This window comes from Melopsittacus undulatus, chromosome 9, assembly GCF_012275295.1.
Source record: "Melopsittacus undulatus isolate bMelUnd1 chromosome 9, bMelUnd1.mat.Z, whole genome shotgun sequence".
Taxonomy (NCBI): Eukaryota; Metazoa; Chordata; class Aves; order Psittaciformes; family Psittaculidae; genus Melopsittacus; species Melopsittacus undulatus.
Genome location: NC_047535.1, coordinates 44,880,058 through 44,903,581, shown reverse-complemented (window position 1 = coordinate 44,903,581; position 23,524 = coordinate 44,880,058). Strand labels below are relative to the sequence as shown.

The window sequence follows — 23,524 nt, the reverse complement described above, 5'->3', positions numbered from 1 at the left end:
CCTCCCACACAGCCAGCCATATGCGTAGTATTCCAATTCAAGGCTTACAACCAGGAAGCACTTTCTGGGAGCTTGAGTCATTTTGTCTTCCTCAGCTACAGGGGAAAAGACCACGAAAAATGGGTGGAAAAGGGGAAGGTAGGAGGCACTGTTGATCCTTTGAGGGGCAGTCCTTGTTGTCTGATCTTCCTTTCCAGGATGGGTGGAAGCAGCACAGGATGATGCTTTGTGCTACACAGCCTGCCAGCATGGCCAACAGCCACCAGCCACAAGGGTCCTCACTGCTACCTTGCCTCGCGCTGGTGACAGGATGAGAAATGCAAGGAATAAATGAGGATAGCTATGGAGAGAAATTGTCACTGAGGCAAAGCTTGTGCTGGCCACGTCAACTGGGTGCAGGGCAGACCAGAGACACCACTGAGGAAGGAAAGCAGCCAGCAGTTAGGACAGGAAAGCCACCATTACATTCAGAGCGTTCATAAACTCTTACTGTCAGCCAGCAAGTACCTTAATGAACGTTTCCATATTGCCGTTAAAGAGTTTATGATTATAGACTGAGAGAGGCCTAGGTCTCCTCATTTTCTGTGGCTTAGGGGGAAGACATGGGGGCCTGGGAGAAAATGGAACAAAATAAATCAACAAAACACCAACATAAATGCAATGACAGGGTGAGATCTCAAAGGTTATGACTGAGAATAAGAAATAAATCAAACAGAAAAATCCCTCTGTGAGGACTCAACATGTGGCTCTGTGCACTCTGCAGCTGCTCACACTTCAGCATCTTCAGCATCTCCAGCATGGACATGGCTCCACCGGGACCAGGGAGCCTGCAAAGCATTGGGCTCCACACAGCCACATCACACAGGGCTACTCAAGCACTAACTTAGCTAACTCATTTTGGAGCCCATGCCATGATGGCCTCACTTCTGCAGGTCTCAAAGGTGAGGCTGAACCTGGGTGCAGATGGCAGGTATCTGAAGAGCAGCAGAGCCAACCTGTAGGCTGCCTGGTGCAAAATCAGAGCTGTTCACTGTTTGAAGTCAAGGTCAAGACCGCAGCCTTTGTTTAAGTAATAAATTCAAGTTAATCTTGATAATAGAAGCACCTAACAGCAATAAGCCAAACTACTATCCATCCAACCACTTTCCATCCACATAATGTTCCGGTATTTCCATGTCAGACACACTTGAGCTGCAGCCACATACAGCAATCTAACTAGCTGTTGCTGCGGGCTTCCTGGAGTCCTAGTTCCTATGGTGGAAAACAGTTGTCTCCAGAAGACAGTGACAGAGTACAAGGAACCACAGCCTGAATGAACAACGGGGGCCAGGAACACTCTTCATATAGGACTTGCTTCATTCAAGCCAGAGAGTAATAAAGCTGCTAAACACAGCTGGTCCTAACTGTCTTTGGTACCCACAATCTGCAGCTCCAATTCTCTCTCTCTGAGATGCCAAGTATCAAAACTGCTGCTCAGAGCTTGTGCTAGTGCCAGGGATGACACTGTAAAATGTCATTGTAAAAGGAAGGCTCTGGTGTTCAGCAGGATTGTTAACACCTGCCTCCTACCTCCACCAGTTCAGTGCTCCATCAGCCTGAAAAAGCACCAAGAGCAGCTGAAGAGTTCATATATATTCCTTGATATATCCAAAATAAACCAGAGCTATCCCTGGAAAACTCTAGGGTATTCTGTTTATAGAATCATAGAATAGTTAGGGTTGGAAAGGGCCTTAAGATCAAGCTCCAACCCCCCTGCCATGGGCAGGGACACCTCACACTAAACCATATCACCCAAGGCTTCATCCAACCTGGCCTTGAACACTGCCAGGGATGGAGCATTCACAACCTCCCTGGGCAACCCATTCCAGTGCCTCAGCACCCTCACAGTAAAGAATTTCTTCCTTATATCCAGTCTAAACCTCTGCTGTTTAAGTTTCAACCCATTACCCCTTGTCCTATCACTACAGTCCCTAATGAAGAGTCCCTCCCCAGCATCCCTGTAGGCCCCCTTCAGATACTGGAAGGCTGCTATGAGGTCTCCTAAATGGAATACACAGCCAGAAATAGGAAAGTGGGAACATCTCAATCTCCCTGTAGCTAACTTCTGTTTGGGATTCACAGGGATGTGAATGGGTTTTCATCTTTCCGGCAGGCATTCCCAAGATGAAAGCCACCAAACAAAAAGGTGAATCCAGTCACCACAGATAAGCAATCCCACCAGCACCTCTATGAGAACAGAAAAGGCAGGCATGAGCACTAGGAAGTGGTGTGATCCTGCTCCTAATAGCTAGTGACTGAGAGTGCTCATCAGTGCAGAACAGACCTTGAAGACCCTGTTGACTTCAGCAAGGGTAGCAGACACCTACTGCTTCTGCAAATGAGGCCATGGAAACTTGTAACTTATTTTAGTGAAGTGATGAGGGCTGCTTTCATTAATGCTATTTGCATTTTTAGTTCTTCTTTTGATAATGAAGGACATTAAAACTGAAGTGCCTGGATCTAATAAAGGGAGAAAAACAGCATAAAATCTCTATCTCCAACCAATTTCTGCTCTGTCCTATACCCCCAGGGTGTATTGATGTCTGTAGAGGAGAGATCACGACTGCAAATGCAAACAAAATGAGTGCTAGGAGCCTTCATGCAAAAGTTCTCACAGAGCAAAGTCGAATGGGCATGTACGATTTACACAGAGCTATGATGCAAAGGTGACAGCTGTGATCTGATGGGTCCTTAATCAGATGCCTCTAATTAAGAAATTGGACTCAGTGCTCCTATAGCTTCCAACCACTCCTCCAACTGGTAACTGAGGAGTAGAAATGACCACTGTCCCTTACAGTGCCCATCACCTGAGCAGGCCTGTGCTGCAGACAAGAGCCCCAGCGTGGTTTGCTGCTGTGTAATCTCCTCTCCTGGGTGATGTCCTGGTGCAAGGTGGCCAGGGCAGCCTGGCCTCAGGCTCTATCTGGTGGGAAGACTGTTCTGCCTACACTTGCAGCACTGCCTCACACATGGAGATTGTCTCATTTGTTTTCCTTTGTGAAGGAAAAACAACTGCTGAAGCACAAGCAAACAGAAGCAGCAGGGAGTTGTGCCATCATCCCTCAAGTAGGAGGCTGCTATTCATTCCTTTGATTGCTTTGGCCTGCGACACCACTACCCCATGGGTACCCACTCCTGATAAACAAAGAACTCCAGAGCAAATTCCCCCTGTAAGCTTACCCAGCGTATGGCTGTGCTTTCCTCACCCAGCTCTGCAGAGCCCTCCTGGCACACCCCAAGGTGCTCACCTCCCAGGCTGTGTAGCCCCACCAGCCCTGTGCTTGCAAACACAACACCAGGGGCACCGAGGACATCAGGGTGCTGCAGAGCAGCACTGGGACCCGCAGGGAAAGGATGCAGCAGGGGTGCTGGTGCAAAGGGGACCTGGGAGCACAGTCAAGGGCATCTCCTTGGAGCCCATCAGCGCAGCGATACACTGCCTGTGTGAGGCAGGAAAGGCCCTTCTTTGTCCTCACAGTACCTTGCTGCCCTGCTCTGCCACCCCAGTGGGTGCCCAGTGTTGACGCCACTCTCAGCCTGGCGCCGGCAGTACCGTACCCTCCGGCCGGAAGGCATCCTGCTGTCCTGCTGCCCTGTGCTAGGGCAGCCTCTTTCCTGCCTGGAAAAGCAGCCCAGGCTTTGCCATCTGCTGCAGCATTTCTGACATGGAATGTTGGTTTTTGGGGAGGTTTGCTGGTATGGCATTTTATTAAAAACTGAAATAGGGTTGTAAGATGATAACACAGAGAGATTGTACATGTTCTGGGGAGATGCTTGGAAGCTTTGGTGGCCCATGTCTTATTGTCAGAAAACTCATGGCAAGCTGTGGAGATGCTTTATGGACTGGACACAGATCAAAGTCTCTTCCCTGTTATATCCACCCCCAACACTACCTCCTGCTGCAGGGATGAAAGTCTGAATACAGGCATACACTGCACTACTAGGCCAGGAAGCAAGAGCTGGGAAAGGCTTATAGAGACTATCGAAGTCCTCAAAAGAACAGGGGTGGCAGGGAGCAGGTAGGCACCCAGTGTCTCACTATCTGAACACAACTCAGCTACGCTACAAGGCACTGCACCGTGCTGACCCAGAGCTTCCAAGCACTTCAGAACCAGGCAGCTAGAAATGACACTGCAGCAAAAACAAGGGCCTGTTTGTCATCACCCTAATTAATCCACTCCAGGCAATGCAGCTGAGGAGCAGGGCAGTGTAGGGAGCCTGGGATTGCCTGTCCTCCAGCCTGCCAGCCCAGGGCACCTGGTTAAATGTGAGCCCTGCCAAGCTGCGTCGGTAGCGAAGCAAACAACCCTTCCCACAGCCACCCTCCTCCTGCCAGAGCGAGCCCTACCCAGCAGCAGATGAAGTGGAAGGAACCGCTCACCTGGTTGTTCCGCATTCAGCTCTTTCACCTGTAAGAAACACAAGTCTCTGTCATGTCTCCACATCAGTCACCACCAAATGACTGCTAAAACACATCACACACTCACTCACTCCTGGTTCTGTGAACCCTAGGTTAAAGGCTTCTGGCAAGAAGCAGCTGAACATGCCCCACAGGCTGGGGAGACGCTGAGCTGGCTGCTCTACAACCCCCACCACTAAAGGACATGTTGGAAATTCAGGATTCAGCCACAAGAGAGGGAAAATGTCTTCAAATCCCACTGATATTAAAGGTTTATTTGCAATAGGAAGCTCATCTTGTAAATAACCAGATGCACTGCAGGTCCTCTGCAATAAGTGCTCAGCTACACCAGCTGGGGATCAGCCAAGCCAAATGGAAAAGGGGTAGTCTGATAAGGGCTGAAGCCCCCAGGGAGGCCCCTGGGATTATCCAACTGCCTCATAGAGGACCACTAATAGCACCTGGATGCAGCAGAGTATTCAATTCCCCAGCTTTCCCTGTGAGATAACAGCCCATCTAATCACGATCAGGCAGACTCTATTCCGGCTGTCAATATTCTCATTCCCTTCGTGTATTTTTAGTGCTTGGATCTCAAGTAAATGGCAGCTATCACCACTGATAAAATCTGTTCATTTTTAAGCATATTTGTCAATCCACTGAAAAAAATCTGAACTAGTTTCACATTCCATTTGTGCCTTTCTCCCAAGGCCAGGAAAGCTGATTTATTCTTCTTCTTTCGACACACATAAAAGGAAGCATTTGGCTGCACATGCCTCCTTCCTGCTCTCCCTTGGCACCTGCGGAAAGCAAACTTGCAGCCAATTCCTCACTGAAAAAGCAAAGAATTCCACACAAGTATTTTGCAAATCCAGACTTCTTAATGAGAATCAGCTCATGCTGAAATGCAGCATTTGGTATTTCTGGGCTAAATATTTGCTGAAAGCCTACACGGCAAGATGATCCCATGGCCTGGGAGAAATTCAGACAGCTTTCATGGGGAAGTCTTCCAGAGGGGCTTTTTGCACTACTCTAGAGAATTCAAACACCTGACCCTTCACTCTTCCTCCTAAGTATGGCAATAGTGTGGCTCTTGTGTGCGAGAGCAGGATGGTGATCAGATTGACCTTCAACAGATTCATCTGCACCAATCCACGGGAGTCTTGGCACTGTTGCCCACCAACAGCTCTTTTCTGCACCAAGATCTGGGATCCTGAGGGAGAGTTCAGATGGGTCCAATCTCTGTGCAGCACATGCTGCATCCCCCTTGCTGAAGTCAAAGCCTGAACTCAGACCCACGCTCAGCAGGATGCAGAAGGGCTGGCACTGACCTGCTGCTGCAGGGTGATGAGGGGCTAAGGTGTTATGTGGAGTTCTGAGACTCCTGGGGAAAGCGTGTTAGTGTCTACCCCTGCAGCCTGCCTTGTGTTTACATACTGTGCCTTGACTTGGCTCAGTGTTCACTGAGTGGAACATACCGCAGGATCTAACTAGAAGATGGATTTTAAGGCAAAATAAACTTGGCAGAGAGAACGTTTGGCAAAACACCCCTCAAAAAAAGCTATTCCTTCTTTTTCTTTTATTAACTCTGCAATGAGGAGTCTAATTTCTGTATCATTAAAACAAGACCATGGACCATTTGTGTATCTTAATTTAAATACATTCTCTCCTGTTGGAGCATCGGGACACAACTCACATCTGTCTTCTTTACACTGGAAATTATGCAATCTTTTAAAGTCCTTTGAAAGCGTTAACAGCTTCTCCCAGGGATATGGCTGCACATCACTACCCCAGCAGCAGTTTAACCCACCTGGAGCCATTTGCTCCTGCCTCCCCCAGGAGGTACTACCCCTGTTTTATGAAGCCTGTTTGTGTGTATGCAATAATGTGGGTAATAAAAGCCTTCTGTGGAAAAAACTAGTTTAAAAACAAGGATGATTTTGCAGTTCTAGTTTAGAGCAAGTCAAAAACCTGTATTCAAGGGGGACATTTCCTGCTGGCAAATCTGTAACACAGAAACACAGCATCAAGGAGAAGAAAATGGACATGTTCAGGGTTGCACTAAGAGTGGGGAGAAAAGGGGGAGAGAAAGAAAAAGCAGAGGGCTGGAGTGGGTGGGAAATCTCCCTGCTGCTGGAGAAGTAACACAGCACTTTGGGACACAAAGATTCAAACAAATCTCTGTAAGTGCACTCCCGAAGGTGGGAAAAGAGCAATATTCCAAGGAAATAATGATTTTAGCATGGCACCAGTTAAACTTAGTAGCAGCCAACGGCAGAAGCCATCAGTCACTCAGGGAAACACAGACACAGGTAACACAAAGATGACGCCTGGTTTAAAACTGTCTTGGGTGGTGAGAAGGCTCCTCCCTGGACCTAACCCCGCGACTCACCTTCTCCAAGAGTCTGCTTCAGCAAGTCGTGTTTAGCCTGGAGCTTTGTGATAAGGTTACTGCCATTCAAATACTCTTTAAATTTCTGGAATTAGAAATAAAACAAACAAGGTAAAGACTCTTGGCAAAACCAGCCTGTCACTGATGTACACTGATGTTTGCCCAGGGGGCTGCTGCAGGGGGCTCGTCGAGGCTCACAGGCTCTAACAACCCAGACATCAGATGCGCCGCAGGGCTCTAATCACTTCTCAGTGCTCCAGCCACAGTCCTGATGATCTTATTAGCCTGGTCTCCTTGGTGCTGCACCTCCTGCCTAGGAACGCAAGGAGGTCCAAGGAGTTCAAAGCAAGCTTTCTTTTGTCAGGCTTCTGGGAATGGCCTGGGAAATCAAAAGAGGCTTTCCCTCCACTGCCTTTGTGCACACAAGTGCTGCAGAGCGAGAACTCCCAGTGCATGAGACCTTCCCAGGTCAGGCGCTTTATGTGCTGGGCAACACTAACTGTGCAGCACAACTTCTCATCTCATTGTGAGACTGTTTGACACCCAGGAACACTCAAGAGAAGTAATTTTACAGATCAGAGGAATGAGAGAGAAGGAGATAGAAAAGGAATGAGAATGGGAAAGATCAAATTCTTACAAAAAGCATAAAAAAAAACAACAAAGCACAACTCTAACAAAAATTGCAATTTTCTTTCCCCCAAATTGGAATAATAACAATACTGTTAAGAGAAAGTAGAAGCTTTTCTGTGCATATGTAATATGTCACAAGATGCTATTACCTTTAGCCTATTAACCATGCTTAAATTAGGGCTATTTCTGCTGAACTAATGGCTTACTACTTGTATTTCAAGCACTGTAACACAGAACCCTAGATCTGCCTCTACTCAGTGCACACAAAGCCAGGCTGTCACAAAGCCTCCAACACCCTGCATCAGATGCAAATACTTCAGTTCGCCCCATGGATCAAGGGCAAATTTTAGCTGTGTGAGCCAGAAAAGGAAGGGCTTCACTGATGGTTCAAAACTGTAAAGGCTTCCAGGAGCAGGCACTGAATGGTGACACAGTGAGAGGCTGCTGGAGCCCGCTGCCCTGCACTGAGATCTGTCAGTTGTTGGTCACAACCGGTTGCTCCGGCTGTTCCTTCAAATAGAACAAGGCAGACCCTGGATCATCATTCCCTGTGCATTGCCCTGCCACTGAAAAATGCATTCCAAACCCAAATCAGACAGAAGACAAATACTTAAAGAGACTGAATTGGTTCTTGCTCTTTCCTAATGAGCACTTAAATTGCACTCAGCTCCAGCAATTAATGCTTTGTGTCTTCTATCGCATGAGATGAGACTCACTGTAAAATAGAACATTTCGGTTTCCTGCTGGTTGGCTCTCCTCTTGGCAATGTTTATTTTGCTCATGTAGGTCTCTGATGCAGCCGATTTGACTGACTCAGTGGAGCGACTATGCTGGAAGGCATCTGAAACATCAAAATCTTCCACTGTCAGCATGTCCTGCAAAGTCTGCATTGTGGCATCCAGAGTTTTTCGTACCTATCAGAAAAAGAAGCAGGGTTTTGGAGCAGACTGGGAAAGTGACATATTCTGAGCCAAAACAAATGGCCAACACATAGCTCCTAAGCACCACGCTTGTGCTTGCACTCACTGCAGTCAATGGGCACTCTCAGCATCATTGTTGGACAGACTCCACACCTCAGCACCCTAAGAAACCCCCTGCGTAACAGGCAAAAGGCTCAATGCTGCCCACGAGGCCAACACAAGACCCAGAGCAACTCCTTACCTCCTCATTCTCTATCTTGAGGGTGGCCAGTCGCGACTGCAGCTGGTGGTACCGCATCAGCAACTCAGTCTGCACAGGCTGCTGGGCACTGACCTGACACACCTGAGACAGGAGAGCATTCAGTGGGTTATGCATTGACCAAACATACACATTTAAATACCCAAATGATTCCCTCCAGCACCCACAAGCTTCTCACTGCCTCCACAGAGGCTATATCACCCAGTTTCTCATCAACAGTGCCCTGGACCTGGGCCAGCACAAAGTATTTTCTACCCAGCACTTGAAAGCAGCCCTCTGAAATGTTCCAATTACAGCAGGTAAAGCAAAGCTCTGCTTTACAAATCTGTTGGGCAGTTCAGCTGAGAATCAAACCACAGGCATTCTAATTGGCAGAGACATAGAGCAAGAGGCAGATTGAAAGGAGGAGCCCTAATGAGCAAAGTGTCTCATTAGGAAAGGAAACAGGAATAGCAGTGCGTGAAGACAGCACAGAGGGGTAAGGAGTCAGAAATAACAGTGATGGTTAAGAAGAGGAACCGAGCTCAAGCCAGGCTGTGAGGGCTCTGCAGCCCCTTGGGTGAGTACAATACCTCATCCCCCATGTGAGGCTGGAACTCAAACTTCAGCGGAGGGCAGAAGACTTGGTTGCACATGTCCATGATGGTGTGCTTGTCGCTCCGTGCATCCAGGTTGTCCACAGCGTTCTCAATGATGTCCAGGCCCTCGTGGCGGGAGGTTTCCAGGTTGTACTCAGCAGACAGGTATGTCCTGAAGGTCCGCGCGAGGCTGGCGTGGAATCCCAGATCACAGCACTGAAACACCAAGGAAAGGTCTGGTCACACACATTCCCACCCTTGTTCTGGAGGGACATGTGTACAGTGAACACCCACAGAAGTACTCTGTGTCCCAGAGAAACGCCAGCCCTGTTGCAATGGGGCACTTCTAACAGTGTACTCAATACCATATGAAAAAGCAAGAAGGAAAAAGGACTGAAGGAGAAGAGAGACCAGGAGGAAACAGCCAGACAGCACAGTGACCCCGCACTGGACCTTGACAACACACCATGGTTTCGTACCCTTCACTTCACTGGGACACGGGATCTTTTCAGACAGGACAGAGGAAAATAGTCATCCAAAAGCACAGCTCTCCCTGGCTGCTGGCTCAGCCCCAGGGCCAGTGTGACCAGAGAGGCCCCACTGAAGGCAAGCTCTGTACCCTAGAGATGCCCAGGAAAGAAGTGTCCCAGAGGTCCTGTGTCACTGCCTCCCCCCAGGGCTTCCCCTCTCGCCTTGTGAACTGCCCTGAAAGCACTTTTTACACAAAGAAACCATTTCTCAAAGTTATCAGACACAGATGGACATTCGAGCAAGGTGGCCCTGAGAAACATGCCCTGCAGTATGTGCAAACCCTTTTATCCTAGCTAGGAAGTTGCCTTCCTCTCTCATGATGGAGCAGCTTTTTCTGCATAACTGATCATTCTCATGTTCACCTTGTGGAAAATGATAAAACTCGGAGCTAATTGCTGCCAAACTACTGTACATTAGACAAAAGCCTGTTTTTAAACTCTCTTCTCAATATAATTGAGTTTGGCGTGTTAAGTATAGCAACAGCATAGGGATTTGCTGCTACGAACGCTCAATCACAGCTGAGCACAAAGCAACTTTCAGCAATCCTCCTCCCATCCCTGATGGGAGCCTTGACAGAGCAAACCTCTGTAGGGCTGTGGTCTGACCAGCTGGCTCTGTCCTGAGTGAGGGGACAAGGATAAACACCAAAGCAACACCCGACATCCAGAGGTTATCAGATGTTGTTCTGCAGGAAAAGGCAAGACAGGATGCTGGAAGCAGGAGGAGTGCAACACATCAGCCTCAGCCATGCTCTGCAGCTGTAAGAGAGCACAGTGGAACAGAAGGGCTGCAGTTCAAAACTGAAGCAGATGTACTTCTGGGATGCAACAGAGGGTCAGAGTTCCTGATAGAGGACATAAAGTTAGATAATTATGGCTATATCCTCTGCGAGGCATTTCTTAATCATACATCCCCAGTGCATTCCTTTCTGTCTCCTGGCACAGCACAGGTTCAGCTGTGGCACACTCATGGTCTGAGGCTGTTCAGGTACCTCCACACACAAACACTGTGGTCTGCAGAGATGTGCCCAGGCACCTCCATGAGAGAAACAGGGAAGCCATGAGAAACAGGGAAGCCATGAGAAACACCTTCCATGGTGTGTAGCACCAAACTAACCATGGCCAGCAACATCTTACTACATGAAAACTATCACAGGACAATTTATACAGCAGAATAATAATCTGCTACACAGATTAAGGAATGAGTAGGAAGTTCTCACTGTCTGAGCTATAACAAAACCACCCCAGCACAGCATTAGCAGGCCTACAGTGAGTGGCTTCAACTCCCATGTATCCCCACCAAAACCACAGCCATGAGGACTCAGAACAAGACCAAGTTTTCCACAGCTGGGAGCTGTCAGTTCAGAGGCACCTTCTCCAGCTTTACAGCATCCACAGGCATTAACTGAACCGGTGCAGAAAGGCACAAAAATTGATTCTGCATCAGAACATCAGTATTGATAAGCTCAAAAAGTCAAATATGAAAACTCAGCTGGTGCCACAAGCACAAAGAAGTCGTCTTGTGCTTTCTGCCGATCCGATGAGACAACCCTCAGCTCAAATCAAGTCATAGGCAGAGCTGTATTTGATTTAGTCTGTGCTAAAGCGGCAGTAAAACCACAGTGGGCTGATTCCTGCTCACAGACGCAGGACAACAGCCTGCCTACCCCCATCTAGTCTTCTAAAGCAGTGAAACCACACATCCAATAATGAGGATTTTTACAGGAGCTATCAAATGGTCATAATCCATCACTTATCCTGCTTCTATTTAGCTTCTAATCTTATTAGTTGAAATCACAAGCAGTTAAGCACTGGTACAGCTCTGCCTTAATAAATCACCAACCAACATAAAACCCAAGAAAACAGGACAAATTTCCCTTCACCACTTGGGGCAAAACCTCACGAGTCTCTCCAGGAAATAACCTTAGCATGAATGTCTGTACGAGCGCTCCAGGGTTGCACACAGAAACCGATGAGTCCAGGGAATACAGCACCCCAGCTGCCCTGCTGTCCTCAGCACCCTGCAGGCACAGAGCCACAGGAGATGAGAGGTGAGCTCTGTCTGGAGCATGAGCATGGACCTGGCCCCACAGCCTGTTTGAGGCTGAGACCCCCATGTCAATGCTGGAGAAGATCCTGCTCTCCCTCCGTGACCAGCTGACTGCAGTTCTGCATCCTGAAAACAGGATTGCGCACATTTCCCAGTGCATCTCCCATCCCTTTGCTGTCATTCTCCCATCCCCTGAAAATTATTGCTGATTGACAGAAAGAAAATAATATCAGGAAAATATATCTGCCTCTGTTTGAGGGTGGGAACTGCCTAAGCATACGAAACTGAGCTGTTACAAAGGAAAATCACTGAGCGCCACAGAACACAAGGAGATGGGGCTCGGGGTGTTGCCAGATGCTTTAGAGAAAGAATTCCATGTGAAATCTTCCCTTTACTTTGGTGCTGAACTCATGCTGAAGCTAGCAGCTATTTGCAATGCCCGGAAATCAGTTGCTACTGAGAACCAGGGCAGGCAGTTCCCTAACATGCTACAGCCCTTGAAGTCCCTGGTGATTAACACTGTGCCGGCTGCTTCACACACTGGTGCCCAGAGAAGAAAAGACAGCTCAGGGCCTTCCATGAAATTCCCAGAGAAACACACAAAGGGGAGGGGAAAAGAAAAAGAAAGACTAAAAAGACTTCAAACTCCTGCTCCCAGCTCCAGAACAAATGGCATTTTCTCACCCCTCTCATCCCTTTGATGGAAAATAAATCAGAACCACAAATAATAATCCTTAGCCCTTCTGCAGCGCCTTTCATCTGGAGAGCTCAAAGCTCTAAGTGTATTAATTCATTAAGTCTGGTAACACCCCTGCAAGGGGTGGAAATATTACAGTGTTCAACTTGAGAAATAAACTGACACCCCAGAGCTCAAGCAAGCTGCTTTGGGCCAAAACACTGTGGAAGCAGCCAAATGTGTGTGTGTGTCCCACTGCTCACCTTGGAGCTGCACCAGAGCTGGTGCCAGGGGCTGCAGAAGACCACTACTGGCTGTGAATCCCAGTGCCAGTAACTCCATTTTAGACATAGGAGAGGAAATAGAAACACTAAAAGGTTCCTTGCTGGTTAAGTAATTAAAAGATATTTGGTGTGTCTGTCACAAACATGAAATAATGTTTTACCAGCATGATGTTTGTGCTTGGCCATGACAATGCTGGGGACTATGTGAGAGCCTAACTCCCACCTCCATCTTCAGATCTTAGGAAGAATGTTCAAAGAGAACACAAACAGGCTGTTCTCATTCACTTTTATGTAGAACATTTATTTGCTAGGTGTGAAATAAGCAGAAAACAGTCACACCTCTGCAGCCTGCAATCACTGCACTTCCCTCAAAGCAGAGCAGCATCGAAACAAACCCTGCTACAAAAGGTATTGCAGCCAAGGTATGAGAAATGGTTGTGAAAAAGCAATGCTGAACCACACCAAACACGCTGTGCTATAAGATGCATCCAGACAGCAAAGGAAATTAAACCACAACAGAAGGCAGAAAGGGCTGAGACGCATCAGCAGCCACAATTAATTGCTCAGAAAAGATGTGAAGAAGCAAGCAAATGCAAGGGTTTTCTCCCTTTGATGAATATCACCCCTAACATGCATTCCCCTGCAGGTTTGATGCCACTGTTGGGGATGCTGAAGTGCATGGCAGTGCCAAGGAGAGGAGATGCAGTGATGGAGGCTCTTACCACACTGTGAAAGGGGGTTCAAGGGCTGCTGAACTTTTCAGCATAGGGAAGTGGGTGCATCCCTAGAAAGTGCATTTCTTAAAGAGAGAGGCAATGAAAGACCCGTTCTTTCAAGTTTTAGCAATTTGAGGCCTATCCAAACCTAATAGCAGCTCCTCTGGCAAAGAGGGTGCTGAAAGATCCTGAAGCCAACCTGTAGGCAGATCCCTTCACCATGCAGAGGTGTGCTGCAGCCCAGCACCACCTGGCAAAACCCTTCCCCTGCCCACAAAATGCCAATGCTGGCATCACCCCCCAGACACCACCTACATGGAGGGGCTCGGATGCAGCTCACACCCCAGACATCAGGTACATGGGGTGAAGGTGTGACCTGCACATCTGGCACAGCACGGGACCAAACCACCCTGGATTGCCACCATGAGTTCCTGTATTTCTGACTTACAACAAAACCATGCCTGTATCACAACACAGTACATCAGCTGTCGTAACACATTAACAGGGAGCTATTAGGTTTCTGTGGTCTGAGGCCAGCAACAGGGAAGCCCATGCCATAACACTAGGTGGATGTGATGTACGCTGCCAGGAAGGCTTTCTCCTATACCCAAGTGACAAGTACATGTTTTTAAGGTGTTTCCTGAACTGAGTGAAGGGTCCCCCATGCATGCCATGGCCTGGCTTGCAGTGTTTGACAGTTGTCATAAATCCCTTCCAGAGGAACAGTCCATCAGGTTCAGTGTTTTCCCTGAGGCAGCAACCAAGACATAAAAACTCCTGAACAACTGATTTATTTTTAGCCAAACAGGGAATGATGTGTGGGTATGGCAAGGGAAGGACAGGATCCTCCCTGACCCTTGCAGTAATCAACTTGCGCCCTGAAGCATGAGATTTGATTATCTCTAATCAAAGGTTCCTTAACTGTAAGTATTACAGAGCCAAATATTACGTAGTCCTTTTTGAATCCAGCTATTGTTAATTAACTCTATGGTCCCTGGAGCAGGCTTCTTTCTGGAGGGTTTTTAACCTACACCCTCTCCCATGTGGATTTTCTGCAGGCTTTCCAATGGTGTTTGTGGCGTTTGGTGGGTTGGATTCTGGGGACCAGGGTTTTTGCTTGTTTGAGTTTGGGGTGGTGGTGTTTTGGTTTTGTTTTTAAGATGAATGCATTGGTACATTGACCTCTTCAGGGCATTAAGACCTCAAGGCCATTCTTTCAAGCCACTGGGAAAAGCAGCCCGAAGCATCAAGAAGAAATTCTGCTCTCTAAAGGAAAGTACTGTTGCTATTCTGTACCAGGCTACCAAGGTCTGTCAGACAAAGACCAATCATAGTCTTCAGGCAGCAAAATGTACAGTCTGCTTGACACTTCTAAAACAATCAGCACATGGGCTTAATTAACTCAGCAAGCCACGTCCAATGTCTGTGGTATCCCGTGAGGAATAAACTGTTTGCTACATGCAAACTTTGGCAAAAAAACGTAGGTTTGTCATATTATCAAAGCCAGGACTGGCAAAATTTAAGAAGTGGGTATTGCTTCTATTGCAGTTTAATATAGTACTGCGAGAACAGCTTAGTTATTAGAATATGATGATTTATGGACCCTGCTTACAAACAGGGAGCTATTATTAATTATTAGCTGCATACAGAAGAGTAATGGAAGTTTACGAAACTGGGAGAGTGGTAAATGAAAAAATTAGGTCAAATTTTATGTCAAATTCTATGATCCTATGGAATTCCTGAAAGGAAACCAAGTAAATAAATGCAGCTCCTTCCTCTCCTCTCCTTCATCCGCAGCAGCTCTGTGTTGGAAGAAGTCATACATATCTAACCCTTTTTACTCCATTAATTCTCTTGAAATGTATAAAGCATTTAAAGGCATATGGAGTGTTCTGGTTTTATCACCCATTTCCACTGACAACCTCTGCCTTGCCCAGGCAATTCACACACCAGGACTACTGCCTGGGGCTCCCTGTAAGCTCAGGTGTGTTTTGTTGCCCCTCTGTTAAAGCTCAAGGGTTAGCTCTGCAGCCACAGCAGCTGAGGGCTTTGTTCTCCACCCCCAGGGCAGCACAGCATCCCCTGCCTGTGCAGTCATGGACAGTCACTGCCATCCACTGTAGCCTCCCATTGGGAAGCGCTAGCACTCATGTGTCTGTAGTTGTTCCCCATCTCACTGCTCTCTGCAAAGTCACTGACAGCACCTCCTAAAAACACCTATTTTCTGTCTTCCAGCGCTCCCTCCCTGGCCACAGGGACAGCTGTGGGCTGTGGTGGCATTCCCAAACTGCTGCCCCTGCAGTAAACCGGGTAAGAGGGACACAGGAGCCGTGCAGTAAAGGGCACTGAGCCTCTTGAGACAGCCTAATTCCTCCTGGTGGAAGCCGTTTATTCTTTTTATTGCTGCACTGTTGAGTTTATTTGAAATACCCTGCAGCCAAGTCTCCTAGCTGCAGCTGCACACGTGGTAAGCTGCTGTACAAGCACTCCTCCTGGGAGAGCTCAAGTTTTCAGTTACAGATGCTGCCCTGCATGACAGTGTGGTGACTGTGATGCTCTGCATGGAGTCTCCATGATAAAACATACCTGGCTCTTGGGGCTGGCAGGAGCCTGGTGTCTGGCAGAGAGCCCAGCCGAAGGACAGGGTGGGAGGAACCTCTGTGCCTTTGTGGAACCGGAAAGCTCTTTATGCTGGAAAAAAATCCCTTCAAACAAGAGAGTAAAGCCCCAGAAGAGACCCTCTGCTTGTATAAATCAGTATCTCTTCATTAAGGCAAGTGGCATCACGCAGAGCTGCTCAGACCAGGGAAACATCCCTGTGCAGTCACACAGGGAAAGTGCTGCACAAAGCAAAGCTCTGCAGGCACAGACAGGCCCAGGCATTAGCCACTGATAGAAACAACCCTGACATGAGCTGCAGGAGAAGCCTAAAAATAGATCCTAATAAAGTGGTGTGTGGCTTCTGCACCTTTGAGTCTCCCTCTTATCTGGCAGGCTGAGCCCCACACGTGGAATACAGCCGTGGTGTCTGACAGCCCAGCTCAGCCAGTCCCACTGCCAAGGCTGTTGGCACAGAGCTGGACCCTGTGCCTCACTGGTGCAAGTGGCAAGTCCCAGATTAAAACCTGAGCATCCCAGCTAGTCTGCCATCGATCACCCTACTTACCAGGTAACAGCAGCTTAACTCCTAGTCCTGCACAGTACCCAGTGCTAGCTGGAAACAAATAGCTCTTATTTGCTCTGCTCTGTTCCCTTTCTTCCTCCTTTTTAATTTAGTCCTTCTTTAAAGATATATTATACACTTATACATATATTTCCTGGCCTCTGCTCTCTTGACACTGCTGCAAAACCCAGAGTTTACTGTGCAGTAAGTAAAGCCAACTGAAGATTTCTGGCAGAACAACTTTGACTGCCATTTCTGTTTCATAACTTCAATAAGCATCACTTGACCATGTGAAAAACGACAATGCCATCAGCTCAGTTTCCTAGGGACTGAGCCGTTTGGCAGTAACAATATTAAATTGCTCACAGTTCCCCCCTTTTACTTGCTTGTTTGCCTCAGATATGCCAAACACACTAATCCATAGAGAAGCAAGCTGCTGGTTTAAAAGGATTTACAGGAGGCTGAACAAGTTCTGGTGGCTCAGGACGCATTGACACCGACCCTTACGTTTTACTCCACTAAATCTAGTGACATCTTTCATGTGACCAGTTCAAAATATTTCACAGCCATTTCACAGAGAACTCCAGTGGGATGGATAAGCAGCTTTATCTCCACTTCACACATGGGGCCAAAGAGATTAACTTGGTCACATAGCTAATGACAGAAATGAGAGATGAACCCAGGCGTTTTAATATAAACACAGGCTTCTTTCAAGGGAAGAGGCACAGCTCTTTGGGTCCAAGTCTAATTGGATCTGTCTCTGCATTCTTCTCTTCCTCTCTGAAGGACAAAACAAAGGCCACTGGAGACGGAGGGAGGGCAGACACGCTCTGTGCCACTTCACGGCTCCTCTGAGCCAGTTTTACATTTCTCATTAAAACCACAGCCCCAGGAGGACTCTCCACCCTTTCCCGGAGCAGCTGGGACCTCCTTTCTCCACAGAGCAGGAGGTTAGCAGAATGGCTTTGTTATAGAAGTCACTGTGCTGCAGTGATGCCGAGGGCACAAGATATGTCAAGGCTGTGCCTAATGGGTGACACTGAGCCAGGTGGGATTTGGAGGAAATGGTGCTAAATTGGCTGCTCCAGCATCCTGACGGTTCAGATTTGCCTACAAATCAAAACTTGCACATGGCAATTTGTGCTTGATATGAAGGGTGTGTGAGAGCACCATCACCCCTCCTGTGTCCTGGACAGACTGCCTGCTACATCATTAGTCATCCCGCTTGGTGACACAGCACTTCCATAACTGCAGCACACGGGCACTGGCAGGATCCCATCAAAGCACAGTCAGCCAGGTTCTGAGCTAAACCAGAACTCTGTTCCTACCATGGAGCCCATCCACACTCATGTCCTGCAGACACACTCCCCCTGCACACACACAGAGGGCCCTGCATTGCTCACTCTGCTCACACTGCTGCAGCCAAGGGCTCTGCTGGCTCTTGATCAATGGCAAAATTCACCTTCTGTGCTCAGAGCCCCTCTGCTGTGAGCTATTAAACAGCAGGGCTGCCCCAAGGGGCAGGGGACCTGTATCCTGCATATCACCATGGTACAGACCTGGTGCTTGCAAATGGCACCATCTTCGTATCATGGTTAAACATACTAAGATTAAAATTCTAACTCTAAAACTACATCTAAAAATATTTGTTTTCTTCATTTCAAAACAATCTCTTTCCTTTATTTTCCTTTATGTGGATTACAAACCTATAGGAAGCCCAATGCTGCTGGATCTGATGGCTGCCTTTTCTTTCAACCACTTTCAGTACTAGTGGGATACAGGGAACAGAATCTGTGCCGAAACCCTCCCTGCCATGCACGTGCACAATACATTGAATCTGTACAAAAGTCTGCTCAAATAATCTGCTCTTCCTTTGAGGATCTGAAATTAGGACACCTGTGAGCAGCTCCCACAGCCAAGATTTTGTTTTCTTTGGTGAACAGAATGTATATAACATGGGGAATTTAACTGCACAGAGTTGAAGATGCTATAGTTAAAGTCCCCTGAAGGGATTCCTGGAGTGCGGAAGAAGAGCCATCTGCTGACTCCAGTGGAAGTGTCAGCAAGGAAATCAAGTTGGGAGGAGTAATACAAACAGCCAGGACTAAAATGGAACTCGGCAGCTCTCCAACAAGTCCAAGTCCCCAAAACTCCATTAATAAAAGTCATTCTAGCTTAAAAAATAAATGAGAAAGAGAACATAAAAGCAGAAGCTCCACAGACTGATCAAGGTATTAGCATACCTTGCTGTTCAAACATCCCTATGATCAAGTCAGTAGTTTTTTTATATGGCTAAATACACCTTAAAGAGAACAAAGAATATGCTAAGAATATTTTATCTCAAAATGTTGAAGTCATCAGGGGTTTTGTATCAGATTTACTTTAATTAATGCTTAGAAGAATAATGTAACTGAGTTAGGGAATGAGATAAACACTCCAGCACATTTTAAATTATACATTTGGGTAACAGTGAAACCAGCAGACTCAGTACTTACAGATCAGTTATTTATGTGCTCATTGAAGCGACTCTAGCAGGAAGAAACTGCATCACGCACTCTATGCCACTATGAAGATGCCTATTAAAGGAAGAAATGGAAACCCCTTCTCTCAAGTCATTTAAGAGCAGCTCATAGGAGTCACTGATACAGAAACAATTCCTACCGCCACTAGAAACCTGCTTTCAGCAGCTCCTGCCTTGAGGCTATTTTGTGCAAAGAGCACTTCAGATACAAGCTCCTCCCTAGCTAGAAAAGCATCTCCACATGTGTTTAACTGCCTGCGTGTGCCTGATGCCACCAAAGTTGAGGAGAGCTACGTGCCCGCTCGTCCTCATGGAAACTGCAGATGCATGTGGTAGAGAGAAGACATTCTGTTTCAACAACAAAACCAAGGATGTATCTGATCTTCATAACAGTTTATCTGTTTCAAATGCAGACTAATTGATGGGCCAGGAGGAAACCTCAGGCCCACCTGGCTTGCCCCAAGGCAAACTCTCCTTCAAGGCTCTGGACTTTGAGAAGCTCCAGCTGCAGGACACCCTGCTCTGTGGGAACCAGCAGATGAAGGAATTAACGTGGTCCCTCCATGTCTGCACGGTTCTGAGAGCAGAACCAAATATACCGGTAATAGGACCTCAACATGCTCATAATACAACATGGAAGGTGCAGAAAATACGCACGCAATATCAGGTTTGTAAAGGAGGTTGCCTGAACCACGAAGCTCAATCCAGACTTCCCTGCCTATGCACTCAGCAAAGTGTTTGGCTCAGGCTTGTTCAATACCCTGCAGTTACACTGAGAACCTCCACCTTTTTTCCAGTCATTGATGAAAGCAGTTGTGTGTAGCATGAATATGAATCAATTACTCTGCTGCGTGATCATGTGGCCATAAAGTTCAGAGGAGGCTGACTATGAGTGGTGCCCAGAGCAGCTGTGGCTGCCCCATCCCTGGCAGTGCTCAAGGCCAGGTTGGACACAGGGGCTTGGAGCAGCTGCTCCAGTGGAAGGGGTCCCTGCCCTGGCAGGGGTTGGAATGGGATGAGCTTTAAGGTCCCTTCCAACCCAAATCCATCTATGATTCTGGGACTCCCATTTCATGGCAATTCTGGCTCTGCTCATATGTGCCTACATCAACGGAGGGGAAAGTAGAATGTCTGTGTTCAGCAGGGAGGAAAACACACCATCACAGAGAAAAACAAAAGAAATCCAACTTTAAAGCACATTTTCAGGCCCCAGTTAAGCACATTTTAAAGCCCTAACAATCACCCTCTTCATTACCCCACATGAGAGCTCATTTAAGGACCCAAAGATTCAGCTGTGCATTTATCAGTAGAAAAAGGGCAGGATGCATTGCAGGGGGAGGAAGCACTTACATCAATGAGGTCAGAGACATCGTGGATGTAGTATTTACTGACAGCAGCGTTGGTGGCTGCCAGGTTCAGCAGGTAGTCGTTCCTGGCTTTAGTACACTTCAGCTTGTTTTCAGAGTATTTGGCTTGTCTCTGGAAAAGCAAAATGCACTGTCAGAGCACAAATAGGATGCTACTTTCACAGCTTCTCTTGCTGCAGGGCCCCAGAGCACCCTGCAGCCTGGGTGTGATGTGTTAATTTGTTATCAGCTATGAAAACAGGCACCCTTTCCAGGATGGAGGAGATCACATCTGAACATCCCCAGTACCGTCAGCCAATGCACAACGAGTGCTTTCTGCCCAGCTGCACCCAGCGCATCCTGAGCACAGCTGCTCCTCCTTCAGCTGTGCATTTATGGAGGTTTTGGCATCAATCAAAATCAGAGGGCCAAATCTCCCTCCCAGAAACACTGACATACATCTGGACTTGCTCCATTCATGCAGCTGTATCAAAGCGGAATCTGGCCCAGAGGCCCAAGCTACAGAATTTAGAACAGGACCCAGAATTCAGCACTGTAGGACAGCAGATGTGCTCCAGAGCGGGGCATTCACTCAGGCACATCGCTCGTTGGAAGGTTTAGAACAAAAGATCAACCTTTCAAAGAAGCGCTGCTAGACAATGTCTCAGTGTGGGGTCAGTGTGAGCAAACTCATCCTAAACGGAGAAGGTACTGCTTTTTCCTCCAAAACTGGTAGAAAAATTTCAGTTTTGGAGATCCCGAGACCTGGGGGGATTTGCTGAAGCCAGAATGGAGTTCAGTGTTTTGACTAGCGCAGCCAACTGAATATTGCACTTAAACTCCCAGACAGTCTGCAGAGGAAGAAACCCTGATATTCTCTATATCTGACCCTTTTTCTGCCTGCCACAAGTCTCTGACTGCAGGAACCCTGGGACAGCTGTTGTCCACTGTTAAAAGTGCTTCTTTTACAAAGCAAGTCATGAACAAACCATAGCCCCTCATTGCAGGGTGCTGTGTCCAGCTCTGAAAGCATCACTGTGCCCAACCAGACACACCAGTGTGCTGCTGTCCTTAGTCTTCCACACAGCCCCCTGGGTACCAGCCATGCACAAACACCTTAACCTTTGACACATGGTCGACATTCCCCCTAACCCTTCATACAGACACTGGAATGGGTGCATGGAAACGGATAGGGCTGGAGCCAAGCCCCCTGCCTACCAGGAGCCCTGCCCCAGCCTGGCTCCCCCACCCTTGCCTCTCACCCACCTTCTCCTTCATCTTCTCAATCTTCTTGACGGAGCTCCGGCGCTGGGGCCGGTCCTCGTGCCGCAGCAGGTTCACGCTGATGTCCCCGGACTTGTTGAACTGCTTCTCCTCCTGCTTCTCTGCCTCCTTCAGCTTGCTCTCAGCGCTGATGCTTTCTGCATGATACATGTGGTAGGTCTTCATCACCTGAGGAAACAGAAGTCTGAGAGTCACCTGCCCAACAGGCACCCGAAGCATCAGTGCAAGAGAGGATGACAGCCATGGGCAGCAGGGAACAGCCCTGGGCTGTCTGTGGCCACTGTGGCATTAAGAAACAATAAGGTGGGAAGGAAACACACAAAATGAACCCCATAACTAGCCTTATTTCAAAATGGCAGAGGGCTGGTGTAAGAACCACTATCCCTGCTCAGTCACCATTGCAGGACCAGGCTGAGATGTGCCTCTTGCACATACCAGAATTCAAAGAGTAATGTGCATCTACCTACAGGGAAATTAGAAATGACATCCAGTGCTTTGTAGCTGAGATAAAGGGTCTCCATGACAAGAGACTGTAAGGAGACCAAAGTCAACCTGAAGTCACTTTCGACCCAACCCCTCTGTTCCTCCACTTGAACTTGCTAAGCCAATCCATCGACATAACCCCTGCTCTACCATCCTAACAGCAGGTCCCATCTTGAAGCTACAGTTTCCAAGCAGAAATGGAGTTTGTCTCTTATCACCACTTAACTCTCCAGGAAGCAGAGTTAGTGCCAGTGTGGACTGCAGCAACACCTAGTCCTTTAAATTCAAGATCACCATCAGTGTCTCTGGATAGACACGCTGATCTACTGCCAAGAAAACTCCTGCAGGCAAAACTGCTACCACAGCCTTTTCTTTCAGATACAAAAGCCCAAAGGCCACATTGAGATCATATTAATGGAGCTGGCAAGAGGAACACATCTGCTCTTCTCTCTTTATGCCTTTAGTCACGTTGTCCCCTTTTATCATCTCCCCTCAGGATTTGGATGTTTTATTTCACATTGCCTTGACAAGGCTTGAGATGCCTGACTTCCTGCTGAAGATGAGCCTCACACAGGGCCTGGGCACCACTGGCAGTGGCACTGGGACAGGCTGGCCGAGGTCCATGAAGCAAAAAGGAGCAGGAACCCACAAAAGCAGAGTATCTTTGCACAAGCCTTAATGAAGAAAATACAGAGTTTTCCTCAGCTGCGGTTGTCAGCAGGAACCAGCAGTGTTTAACTTGGATGAGGCTGCACTGAAACATATGATGTCTCCTCTTGCCAAGCACAAACGTCAGCTGCAAATGAGCTCCAAATGCCGCATCGAAGCCTGCACAAATGTGCCATCACTGGCAGTTATAATTTTAGGCAACTGCAAGGAATCGTAAGCCAAGGTGTGCCCCCTGTTTCTGAGCTGCTTTATTCCAAAATCCTTCAAATTCCAGACCCAAACTGCAGTCTCCGCAGTGAATGTCACAGGACACACACAAACCAGATGGTTTCTGGGGGCTTCCTAAGGAGAAGGCTAGAAGGCTTCACTGAGCCATCCCCATCTTTGCTGCCTCCATCCTTCTGTGAAAAACTCGGAAGAAGGGGAGAAAGAAAAGTCCTGCCCTTCAGCACAGCTGGGCAGTCATGAAAGAGGTTTCTCCAGCAGCCAGAGATGCCCAAAGCAATGCAACAGAAAGCACAATTAGTGGTCCAGATTGCATAGGGTTTGTGAAATCTAAAGGGTATGAGACTGAAACCTAACCTGAAA

The 23,524-nt window shown here is 47.7% G+C and overlaps 1 protein-coding gene across 2 annotated transcripts in view; it reads right to left on the bottom strand.

The window, feature by feature from the left end:
• Positions 1–23,524, bottom strand: part of SRGAP3 (SLIT-ROBO Rho GTPase activating protein 3) — a 114,738-nt gene that overhangs the window by 18,876 nt on the left and 72,338 nt on the right. For both annotated transcript variants that reach the window (XM_034065992.1, XM_034065991.1), the window contains exons 5-12: positions 21,767–21,952; positions 20,505–20,633; positions 9,209–9,430; positions 8,619–8,720; positions 8,174–8,371; positions 6,828–6,912; positions 4,421–4,448; positions 508–610 (exon numbers count right to left, since the gene is read on the bottom strand). In XM_034065992.1, coding sequence (XP_033921883.1) covers positions 508–610; positions 4,421–4,448; positions 6,828–6,912; positions 8,174–8,371; positions 8,619–8,720; positions 9,209–9,430; positions 20,505–20,633; positions 21,767–21,952 — 1,053 coding nt within the window. The remainder of the gene's footprint in view (positions 1–507; positions 611–4,420; positions 4,449–6,827; positions 6,913–8,173; positions 8,372–8,618; positions 8,721–9,208; positions 9,431–20,504; positions 20,634–21,766; positions 21,953–23,524) is intronic.